At 40.8% G+C, this 12,090-nt stretch overlaps 1 protein-coding gene across 2 annotated transcripts; it reads left to right on the plus strand.

Moving 5' to 3' along the window:
• The first annotated feature begins 3,144 nt into the window (after window positions 1–3,144).
• Window positions 3,145–10,941, plus strand: ASMT (acetylserotonin O-methyltransferase). 2 transcript variants are annotated; one of them, XM_036384904.1, is made up of 8 exons: window positions 3,145–3,414; window positions 4,758–4,932; window positions 6,145–6,274; window positions 6,962–7,030; window positions 7,544–7,662; window positions 8,442–8,582; window positions 9,780–9,902; window positions 10,310–10,941. In XM_036384904.1, exons 1-8 carry the CDS (start codon window positions 3,343–3,345, stop codon window positions 10,519–10,521), a joined length of 1,041 nt encoding a protein of 346 aa, XP_036240797.1. In that variant the 5' UTR covers window positions 3,145–3,342; the 3' UTR covers window positions 10,522–10,941. The 2 variants fall into 2 exon arrangements, with proteins under 2 accessions (XP_036240797.1, XP_036240807.1); XM_036384914.1 differs by having other exon boundaries at window positions 6,238–6,274.
• The last annotated feature ends 1,149 nt before the right edge of the window (window positions 10,942–12,090 follow it).

The raw sequence follows: 12,090 nt of genomic DNA on the forward strand, positions 1-12,090 counted from the left end.
CATGTGCACTGTGACCCCTGCCAGGTGAGCTCTACCTGCTCTGCATGGGATGTTCACGTGTGCTGTCCATGATACTGGACTTCTTGTAGGACAATATGAAGGGATGTCACTCCCAGGCATTGCCAGCAAAGTGTCTGAACAAGAACTGATCACCTTCACATTAGATTTTCCCTGCAATTCTGCATATGATCCCAGACATGTCAACGCTCTGAGGAATTGCCTAGTGGTGCCTGTTACTCTCTACCTTCCCTGTAAAAGAGAAGGGCTGGAAAAATCATTTCTGTTCATTGCACATGTCTTGCTGCTGTGATTTATAGCAGCTGGCTCCATGCAGGTGTTCACACACCCCTATAGGCATGGGATAAAGAATTGTGAGGGTAAAAGTGAAAAAACTCATGGATTGAGATAAGCACAATATAAAGGTAAAGCCAAAGCTGGGTGCATAAGCAAGGCAAAATGAGGAATTTATTCACCACCTCCCCTGGGCAGGAAGGCGTTCCTGCCATCTCCAACCAAGCCAAGCCTCTAAAATGGTCTGTTTAAGGCAGTTGTGTATCCATGGTTTTCCTTTGTGATGCTTGACAGAACACAAGAAAATGCTGAAATCATTTCTTTTTCTGAAATCATCAGAGCCTGCCTCAGCTGCTATCCATCTTGGTTTTCTGCTTGCATCTGTCTCTCTCTCTAAAGTTTCTGCATCTACCACTTGTAGCTGATGTAGCTGCATATCCTCAGGATGACTATGACTCTAATCTGCTGGGACTTTCCTCTGATAGAAACCTCAATGATTATTTAGTTGAATTATTTGTTGAGAGATTATTTGCTGTCCACAAGTTAAACCAAGAACAACTCTGGATTGTCTGAGATGCACTTTAAAAGATGTTCTCAGAGATGTAAGATGTAAGTAAGATGTAAGTGAATCTAAAGAGAAGGGAGGGTTTGCTTAGAAAATGAGCTGGATATACAGGTTTTTGTGCCCACTCCAAATATTTGTTATTTGTATATGTGATGAAAACAGGAAAAACTAAAATTGATGTGTGTCAAAAGTGATGGAAATAATAGTTAAGTTACTAGGAAAATGCATCTATTGTAAAATATGAGAATAATTAGAAGCTACAAAGAAGAAAAGAGCATTTTAAACTTGATAGTCTATTTCAAAGAAAAAGTATGATATTGAGTATCTTTGTTTTTTAGGATTGTTTAAAAACAGACCACAAAATAATACCTTAGGGCCCTTCCAGGGCATGTGTTATTAACTGGGTATACTTAGAGACTTAGTCATGATAGCAAGGCACAGTTGCTTCCTACTGGTATTATTGAAACTCATTGTGGTCACATCCCTGGGATTTGTAATTTTTGCTTATAAGGAAGGTTTTGTGTGAGAAGATTTCTCACTGGCAGGCACATTCATTTAACTAAATCTCCTTTGTTCATAGATAATTTCTTACTTTCAAATGTTATGCAAAAATGACATAATTGGTTTTTGTGTAGCATTTGACTGTAGTGAGTCATTTAGGCAAAGAAAAATGCATCACTGAAAAAGAACTGTGGTGGTAAAATAAGGGCTTTAGCCTGCATGTGGTGTAAGCCCTATGAGAGAAATCTTGATAGGGCTTTCATAGAAAGCAATCCATTGCAATTTCATCTTCATTAATGCATTTCTAGCTTAAAAGGAGCTTAAACTCTAAGGCTCACTAACAATTTACTTGGAAACAGCTTCTGCATGTGGCTTTTTTCAATCTGGTGTGGGTTATCTGCAAGCCTCCTCCCCTACATCTCACTACTAGTGGTAATCCCATTAGATGATTATAACTGGTATCCTCAACAGACAGATTTAGTTGAAATTGAAAAAAAGAACTTCAAGTGTATTTAATCAACTGTGTGGTCATTTTATTAGTGGAGACTCGTGTACCAAATAACTTTGCCTTAAGTGCAGTGCATTTATGGGGCTGAATAGCTGTTATGTTCCCAGGAGTGGGAAATCCTTAAGCTTGCATGAAATCACACCAGTTTCTCAGAAGCACGTAGAATTGGCCTTTAGAAGAGATTTTTTTTTTATTTTCATACAGCTTTCATGCAACTTTTTTTTTTTTTTTTTGCTAACAATAGTTATCTTTGGGTGGTGATATGCAATTATATACAATTCAGTTAGAAAGTACAGATGCAGAGAAAGATTATACAATGGAATCTGAAGCATGGAGAAAGCTGCCACTGAAAAAATGCTGGTTTGTCACATTTTGCCTTCAGTGTACTACCTAAATAAGGTTTAATTTAACATTGTTTCCTGAAGGGCCACAAAATGTGTGATATAAAATCTGAGTCTTTTCCTTGATCTTCCTCACCTGAGTGTTGCCACATCTACCCCAAGATGAGATGGGCAAGATGTCCGACAGAGACCAAGAAATGAACAGTGGGGCAGCAAGATTTCAGGAAAGTAATCCAGGGGTTTAATTTTCTGATGAAAATCTATGAGATATGTCCGGTGTGAAGTTGAAATCCATGCCCTATCTTGCACTTTGCAGTCATTTCCTTGTTTCTTCCCAAGGGCTTTCTGCTGCCCATGATTTGTTTTGCAGAGAAGGGGAGGAAAACTGTAGTAATCAGCTGGAAAATGAAAATGTGTTGTCATCCTTCAGCACCCTGCTCTGTCAAAACATGGCAAAGTACAGGTAGGACACCCCTGCTGAGGTGCTCCAGGTATTCCTTTCTAAGCTGGTATCAGGGTGGGTGGGAGGACCTGCAAAATACAGAAAAGTAAAAAATATAGATTTAATTCCTTGTAGGCTTCATCTGAGTGATCATCATCAGAGCAAACTAATCACAGTAAGAAAACAGCAACAGATTCTTACAGCTTCTCTTTGTACTTGCTGCTTCTGCACTTAGGGATGAGGTGTACCCTACTGCCAGCCCAGGGTCCCCTGGACTGTCCCCACAGCAAATTTGAAGTCCCAAGTAAGATTCTGCTTTGGTTTATGAATGCTGGTGCATTGCACTGAGTTCAGGTTCTTGGTATTCTTCTGTACTGATTCCTGTTTTGCTTGTTACAAGCTTTCAAGAGCTTCTGAGGTACCACTGTGTTGCTGACTGATGAACTGACAATACAAGCTTTAATCCACACTGCTTCTTTAGCCTTATACTTGATGATGGAAGATCCAAAGAAACAGTTGAACCAGGCAGAAAGACCCATCAAAGCCAAATAATTCAGCTAGCATGTTTTGTAACCAGTGTGTTTCTCAGAAGCAATAAGATTATGAGGATCAGCTGGTGTGCTTTGTGTTTGGTGAAAAGAAGCTTATTTAAATTAAGAGAGCCAGGAAATCTGTGTCTCAGTCCAGAAGGAAGATGGGTTCCACAGAAGACCTTGACTATCCTCAAATCATCATGCAATACAGCAATGGATTTTTAATCTCAAAGGTAAGAAATATAACTCTTAGAGTATGCAGAAAGAAATATTCAAGGATTTCTCTTTAGTCCTAAATGTAAGTCTTTGGAAGAGGTGAAAGCACTGCTATAATGACTGCTTTTGCAAAGATATTTTTAAGGCACAAAGGCAAAACTAGTAATTTCAGTCTTCTTATTGTTTGCTGATGTTATTTGCTTAAGCCCGTGGGCATAAAATTATAATATCCAGTGCAGTGGATGTTTTTTTTCCTCAATTACTACTTAACTTTCCTATTGTCCCTTGCTGATCCTCTGGCCAACATGGTAACAGAAGGAATGTTCTTTGTGTTGTGCAAATACTGCTGCACCTTAGGCTCCTGAAAGGCAGAGCTGATAATAAATAGAGGAAAAATAGATAATGAAAAATCACTTTGTGAGAAAAAGAGGTGCCCAGTGCTTTCCAAATTAATACTGTTAGTACTATGTTTTAGAGAAACAACTTCAACTTTGGCCATGTTAAGCCATGATCTTACTCAGGGTAAAAGGAGCTTCATTGTACAGGAATCATTGTAGCTCAAATCATTGTAGATACAGGCAGTCAGTTAAATTAATGTCTTTGTTACTGTTTCAGGAGTGTTTATGTGACCAGAGTAATAGGCTCATACTTGTAAGATTGACTGTGTATAGCTAAAGAAAGATGGTTGGTTCTTTTTTTTAAATGTATGGTTAGCTGTGTTTGTCCGAAGGTTGATGAATGTTACTGGAGAAATTCAACAACTCTAGGGAAAGACTGAGCAGTTCTGTTAGTTAAATGCAGCAGTTCTTCTGCATGAGAGGAACCTCCCTGCTTCTGGAAGATCACTGTAGTCCTTCACATCAGTCCCTGAAAACAAGGTCCTAGTTTGGGATATTCCCCCTATTGCAAGCCATGAGAGACTCTCCAGGGTTCACTGAAGCAGGCACTAGATCCTTAGTTAAAGAACAGAAACATAAACAGACAACAAGCACCCCCACCCAGACTTGCCCTTGTTCTTTCTAGGAGATTGTGAGAATGTGTTTCTAAACTAAGGAAGAGGCAGGGACATTTACACACAAAATCTGGTCTCTAAATGTGGACTTTTGGAAGCCAAAAAGTACTGGCTGGTTTCACTGGAAAAGGAAAAAGAATAAGACTAATGAGTGGATTACATGCATAGTGTGTTATATCGGTGCTCTGATAAACTGCAATTTAATAATTGAACTTGTTTATATGAAATATAAGTTTATCTGAAATAAATATTATTAAATTTATACTTTCCCTAGTTAAGCAGCTTGTGAAATGCAGTAGGCTTTGTGCGTTCACCTAATCCCTCACTGCCATCTTTCCCTGCTCCCAGGTTATGTTCACTGCCTGTGAGTTGGGGGTGTTTGATCTTCTTCTGGAGTCAGGAAAGCCTCTGTCTTCAGATGCCATTGCTGCAGGTCTGGGTGCCAGCACCCTGGGGATGAGAAGATTGCTGGATGCTTGTGTGGGATTGAAGCTCTTGGCAGTAGAGATGACACAAGAAGGAGGTAATAAAAGCAGAGGAATGGAAATAAATTGTAAGATTGAAACCTCTGATGGTTTTGAAAGTGAGGTAAGATGTGTGGGCAAAGGTGATACCAAATGTTAAGTCAGTTAATGTAGCTGGAAGAAGGATAGAATCACTCTTGGGATTAACTCTTCAGCTGAAAGAGGAGGCAAATGTCAGCATGATCACAAGTATAAAATGAAACACAGGCACAGGGCTCTATATCCATAAATGTCTTTGTACAAGATCCTCACTTTGGAGAAGATATTTAGGATAGCTCCACAAGCTCTATGGAACTTGTCTCAAGAACTCTCTGGGGTATGGACAGGATTTTAAACTTAAAACAAAATGCCAGGGTGGATGGTAACAGCATGATTTAAAACAGGTTTTGTTTTTCATAGGGTTTTTACCATTATGTGAACTATTTTGTTAGGTTGTTGATCAGAACTGAGAGGTGATAAAAGTTTTTCCTTATGTCAGAAACATGGAATCCACTTGGAAAGAAAGGATCTCTAGCCATCCAACAGCTGGTCAGGGCCTGCTAATATCTCACAGGTTGTGTCCCCTGCTCTGCCTTGTGTTGGCATGCTCTGCTGTAGGGATTACAGTTGTTGCCCAATGAGTCTGGGGAGAGCAGGATCTATCTTTTATATTCCTTTGGTATGCAAGTCGTGTGGGTGAGTGATGCCACTGCAGAAGCATTGGAGGGAGTGGGAGGGATTTCTGGGAGTCCTTTAGGCATTCTTCTGTTTGCAGAAGGTCCTGTCCTAGTGAACTGAGGGAGGGTAGGTGTGGCTGGCCTGCTGTTTTGGGGACTTTCCCTCCACTTGCTGACCTTGTTGATCAAGAAAAAGACTTGTCTGCAAAGAGTTTTCACTTAAATAGAGCACACCGAAAGCTTTCTCTAAGAGCAGAAACCTATATGTAAATTACAACACTTTTTTAAAGGCTTTTTTTTGCTCTCCTTGAAAGAAATGTTTGGTGCTGGAGTTAAGCACAGGGAGATGGTGTTTATGTAGATAGAATGGGGCAACACAGATTTCAGCAGCCCTCACCCACTGCTCATTGCAGTGGAAGGCTTTGGTTGTAGAAGTAATGTGGCTCTGTCTTTGGCTGTATAGACATCTTCTGGTGATAAACACCAAGCTGTACAACAGACTTGGCAAGGTGATATATCATATATGTTAGTAAATGCATTTATTTTACCCTTTAGCCCTCTACAGAAACACAGAAATTTCCAATGTCTACCTTACAAAATCAAGTCCAAAATCTCAGTATCACATAATGATGTATTATTCCAACACAGTCTACTTGTGCTGGCAGTACCTGGCTGATGCTGTGAGGTAAGGAGGAGTGCTGTGTGCTGTCTGGTGCTTTGCAGCATCTGTGTTACTGCTCTGAGTGGTGTGTTTCTGGAGAAGAGCTCAGTAAAGATGTCGACTCATTCTCAGAAATTAAAAGCAACAGATAAGTCAGCTGTTAACATGGCCATATGTGTGCCATTTCCCCTCCCCCCCTTGTTTTCCATTTGTGTATGTTCTTGTTTTCCTTTTCCCTGTCATTGTAGAGATGATCCAGAAATCAGATTTCTTTATGTATCACTTTCAGTAAAGCACTTTGTCATTACATGGATCTTACTGGATGTGGCATCAACAAAGTAAATAATGAGTAGTGGTGGCTAAGTGTCCTTCTGTTTCAAAAGTTTATAGGGGCAGTTTAATAGGGGTCTGGAGTCTCACTTGTTCCAGTCCATGCAACTGATGACCAAACACAGTGTAGATGATGGTGATGATTGCATCAGTCTTTACCTCAGGTGTGCTCCCTTAAATGATAGAATCCTGGAATGGTTTGGGGTGGAAGAGGCTCTAAAGTTCATCATCTAGTTCCTACCTTCCTACCATGGATGCCACTCACTAGATCAGATTGCTCAAAGTGCCATCCCACCCTGACCTTGAAAGGACCCAGTCATTCTTGAGAGAGGTTGAGAAATATATTAGCACTCTCATAGGCTTTTTCAATTGCTCTTTTAGAGAAGGAAGAAATCAATATGAAAGAGCTTTTGGTGTTTCATCTAAAGACCCATTTGGAGCAATGTACAGGTAATCATTCGAATATTTATAGAAATTTTATTCTTCTTGTTGTGGATAAAACTAATGTTTTTAATTATGACTCAGAACAATTAAATATGATGAGGTGACAATTCCTCTCATCAGTGTCATGCAATGTTTTTACTTCTCAACAATATCAATTACTGGGACACTATCTGATATTTTGAATAGAAGTATATAATTTCCTAACCCGAAAAACATCACAGATCTCTGATAGTAGTTGAAGAAAAAAAAAGTCCCTTGGAAATTCTTAGAATGAGCAGCATAATACACTGTTGGATTTCACTAGTCTTAATTCCCTATTTAAATGCATGAATTCATAGCTGTACACTCCTGATACAGTAATATTCAAGGTAGGTTTATATGCAAAGAGGACATATTCTGTGTCAATAAAACCAGAGATTTTTGTTTAGGCTAAAACATGTAGCAGCAGTTATATTATAGGAATCTCTGAGGATGTGGTAAGGAACCCTCTCTCTGTGCTGTCTCTGTTTGCCTTGCTAGATCAGATGAAGAAATGCTAAAATTCATGGCTGGCCAGAACTCAGTGTGGAGTATATGTGGCAGAGATGTTCTTGCTGCATTTGACCTTTCCCCTTTCAGGCAGATCTATGACCTGGGAGGTGAGTGTCAGAAGATCTTCTTTAACAACACTCTGAACTGTCTTTTATAAGCTCTGCAGAGGAAAACAACTCCTATGTTATATGTTGGGCAAAACAATGGAAAGCGGGACATAGCAATATAAGGAGAATTTTACTGATTTGGGTTAAAAACAGAAATGTGAGAGGGATGACAGCATTAGAAAGCTGAATGTTTTTCTCTACAGTCTGATTTATGTAAGCAGTCACTCATCCCCTTGTGGATGTGGCAGCTGTAGCATTTTTCATGCCTTGCTTGCATTCTTCCAGTGCCAGACTCTTTCCTTCTTCCCCTACAGTCACTGTTGTTGAGGTGCTGCCTACAACCTCTTATCCTGGAGCACCCTGCTGTCCCAGCACTGCTGAGTGCTGCCAGGATTCACAGGACAAGGCAGGCTCCCTCCTGGCCTCCCTCACTCCTTTCCCAGAGCCTGGTTTAGTGACTGTTTTTCATTTTTCACCTTCCAGCACCCACAGCTGGTCTGGCTAGGAGGGAGTGTAGGGGTAGTAAGGGCAGGGGCTGACCCCACATGCCTGGGTGCTGCAGGCCCCAGATCTTCCTGCAGAACACATGGAGGCAGTGACTTCTCCTGCCCCTCCACTTCTCTCCTAGCACCACATGGGAAGAGGTGTCTCAAGGGGTGCATATGTACATTGCCAGCTTCCATGAGGCCTAATGCACCCTTGCCTATATACTTTCATGGAGGTATCACTGAACAGCTTGGGTTTGTGTCAGTACTGACCTTCTTTTCCTGTCCTCAAAGGAGGTGGAGGAGCTTTGGCCCAAGAGTGTGTTTCTTTGTATCCAAATTCTACTGTCACAATTTATGACCTGCCCAAAGTTGTGCAGGTGGCCAAAGAACAGTTTGTTTCCCCTGAGGAGCGTCAGATCACTTTCCATGAAGGTAGGTGGGGACAGTGGTGTGGTGTTGTCACAGCTGTGGCTCCAGAGCCCTGGCTCTGCTCAGAGGTGTCATTCTGGAGGCTCAGGTCTCCAGCTGCCCCTTATGGGGACAGTGTCTCAGGCTGCAGCCTCCCCAGCCTGGCTCTGCAGCTGTCCCAGTTGTTCACCAGCAGCTGTCAGAGACACAACTCCGTTAGTTATTCAGCAACATTAACTCCTGAAGAGAACTATTTCATTTCTTGGAACATTAGGAAAAAAAAAAAAAAAGGCATCATGCAATTTTGAAATCTGTTATGCTTTGTTTAAAATTTTCCTAACACTCCCCTTTTCTCCTGTGCAAACCTCCTGGCAGATGTGAGGGATGCCAGGTCTGCTCTGAACAAGTGTTTTTCCTTCTCTGGTCACAACCGATTGATCTTCAAGTCCTAAGATATTTTAAAGCATGAAAGTGGGTGAGCTAGCACCTATCCCTCTTGCCCAGGCTACAGATCCTGCATAGTCTTTGTACTATGTATGAGGAAAATGAGTATAGGGAGATCTCATTTTTAATGTTTACAAAAGTCTTCAAAGTGCTGGAAGTGCTTAAAATTGCTCAAAGCTGAGAGAGAGAAAAGGAGCCTTGAGGAGGGAAGGGAGTGTATAAAAACAAAGATGCAACAAAATGGGAAAAGAAATGACAAAGTAAAATGCTGAGAAAAAAATTTCTGAGTGCAGAACAGCAGGTGCTAAACAAAAGGAATAGCAAAGCTAGTGCTAGGAGGTGAGAGATGGGTATTTTTACCTACGGATTTATGAAGTAACTCTGTGATTACCAAAGTTTTCTCTTTGAAAACTTTCTTAGAGAAGGCAATATTCTTTCCTTCTTTCTCATGACAGGAACTGTGTGAACCTATGTCCTTAGTGCAGTATGAATTTGAATTTCTGTCATTGGAGAAAACCTAAACTGAAATGCTTTCCTGTGCATCAGTCTGTTTCAGGATTAGTTATTGCCTTTAAATGTTTGAGATCTTCTTGAGACTGATCAAGAGCAAAATTCCTTATGCAGTGCAACAGAGGACTTTCACCTGTTACCTCCATTGCTGTCTTATATGTCTGAAGGACATTGCAAGCCTGGAATTGAACAGAACTGAAAATATTTGCATAACTCAGCTCTCAGTGTTGTGAGAATTTGTATAATACATGTATTCTTGCTTTACAGGAGACTTCTTTAATGATTCAATACCTGAAGCTGAACTGTATATTTTATCCAAGATACTGCATGATTGGGATGATGACAAATGCAAACAACTGCTGGCAAAAGTCTACAAAGCTTGCAAACCTGGTAGGTGTGAACTCTTGAAGAGCAAAGAGACTTACTATTGTTTAGATAGGTGTATGCATCACAGCAAAAAATCCCATTAAGCATCACAATGAAGCCTCAGAATTTCAAAAGCACTGCTACAAAACAAAATCAGTAAGTTCCTGTAAAGTTTTAGCTGGGGAAAATGGGAAATTTCCATCCCAGCCACAGCACCTCCTTCAGTTCTGGGATGTCAGTACCAACATAGCTGAGCAAAGATATCCTCTGATGCTTTGGCTCTTTCATTGTCTTCTGTGATGCTAAAATGTGACATAATGTAGAGACTGCTTCTTCCTGAAAGTCACATTAGGATCTGTCCTAGTAACAGCTCAAAAATAGCTCACCTTTTCATTTCTCAGGGTGTGTTTTCTTTCTCTTCTCTCCACCAGGTGGTGGAGTGCTGCTGGTTGAATCCCTTCTGAATGAAGATAAAAGTGGGCCTGTAGAAACCCAACTGTATTCCATGAATATGTTGGTCCAGACAGAAGGGAAAGAGAGAACAGCAGCAGAGTACAGCAAGCTCCTGGAGGCAGCTGGCTTTGGAGTGATTCAAGTAAAGAGGACTGGAAAACTCTATGATGCTGTTTTAGGAAGGAAATAGTAGTACATGTTTTATGTATGTAACAAAACAGAAGAGGTTGAGAAATGTGCTATTCTCTTCTTAGTGGGCAATGATCAGCTTAGCTTCTAGTTAAGGCTGCCAACCTTTTTTGTAATACATTGTCAAAAGATCTTAGCATGCATGCATTACAAATTTGGAAGCCGGGTTTGGCTTGCCTTTGGATCTGGGAGGAAAAGAAAGAAATCAGCACCTGTTCCACAAGAAACAATCCACAAAAGAAATGTGCAGTGTGTCTGCTTCAGCTTGTATCAGTCTCTCTTTTTTTTAACACTGTATCAGACAAAAGCAGAGCTGAATTTGTACTTGAGTTCCTGCAAAACAAAACTAATCCCTGTACTGAGCTTTTGTGCCTGCATTTTTATTCCTGAAATATTCATACAATAAAACCAGACCAAATTACGTCTCCTTTATGGTCTTTTCGGAGTTCCAGGAGAAATCGTGTCTGAGCCTTGGGGAGTTTTGCATGAAAAAATACATTAATTTTTTATTTCCTTTGGACTTTGATTTAAATTATGAAAAAGTGTTGTACTTTAGTGACTGGTTGAAGCCCAGGGATTCTTATTACAAGACAGGTAGGAAGATGATGCTGTGAAGTAATTTTGTTATGTACTTGGGTTGTACTTACTTCATGCCTCCTGCCATTTCTTTAAATCATTTGATCAAACACAGTCTGCCATTACCCATGCACATCCTGGAAGCAGAATAATACATTACTGAAGTGAGAAACATTTGGAGAAGGCACTAAAAATCACTCTGCAGTTTTTTCTGGAACAGTAATTGCATTTGCCCATTAAGCTGGATACTAGAGGAGCTTGATATAGTTCACTCAGTATCCATCTACAGGAGCCTCTCACTCATGTGACTGTAGGAGAAGGACAGGGAGAAAGTAGCCTCAGTACACACAGGAGACACAAGGCTTTAATATACCAATTACAGAGACATGGTAGGACAGCTTGCATGATTGGAATCTTGGCTTTAGGGAGCTGTTGGTTTTTTTTTTTTCCTAAATGACAAACACTGTGAAGAGAGCTGAAATAAGTGCTTTGCTACACGCAGGCAAATTAAAGCCCTGTTTGATCTACAGTTTCCGTGTTCCAACAGACATTTCTGATGACACCTTGCTGTATATATAAGGTCCCTTGTCCTTGATTTTGCTTGTTCTTGGATATGTTAACTTTCAAAAAGCTTGTGCCAGAAGAAAGGAAGGAAGGTGGAGGTTTCCAAGTTCCCCGTGTTTGGGGTAATGAAAGCTGTTCTCAAGTTCATGCCCTTTCATGGTGCTGCAGTGAGAGGTTTTCTGCTTGAAGCAGATGACTCTGCCAAGAGAGTTCTTTCCCCCTTCCACAGAGTTTTTTGCCATATAGACTGAGATACATTTTGTAGCTCCAGTATGGCTTAGGAGTAATGAATGAAAGCTGGCCACAGCTGGAGGGAATCAGCCCAGAGCAGAAGAATGCCCGGGGTAGGAAACAGCAGGAAACACTGAGACTGGCTGTGCTTGACTTGGCTGAGTGAAGTCAGCTGCTCCCCAGGCTGCTCTGAAAGGAC

This window comes from Molothrus ater, chromosome 2 (assembly GCF_012460135.2).
Source record: "Molothrus ater isolate BHLD 08-10-18 breed brown headed cowbird chromosome 2, BPBGC_Mater_1.1, whole genome shotgun sequence".
Taxonomy (NCBI): Eukaryota; Metazoa; Chordata; class Aves; order Passeriformes; family Icteridae; genus Molothrus; species Molothrus ater.

Bases quoted from the DNA above. Each gene is read 5' to 3' on its own strand.
- ASMT (XM_036384904.1), top strand. From the start codon at position 3,343: ATGGGTTCCACAGAAGACCTTGACTATCCTCAAATCATCATGCAATAC. The intron at 3,415-4,757 runs GTAAGAAATATA...CCCTGCTCCCAG, and splicing joins ATGGATTTTTAATCTCAAAG to GTTATGTTCACTGCCTGTGA. The intron at 7,663-8,441 runs GTGAGTGTCAGA...CTGTCCTCAAAG, and splicing joins GCAGATCTATGACCTGGGAG to GAGGTGGAGGAGCTTTGGCC.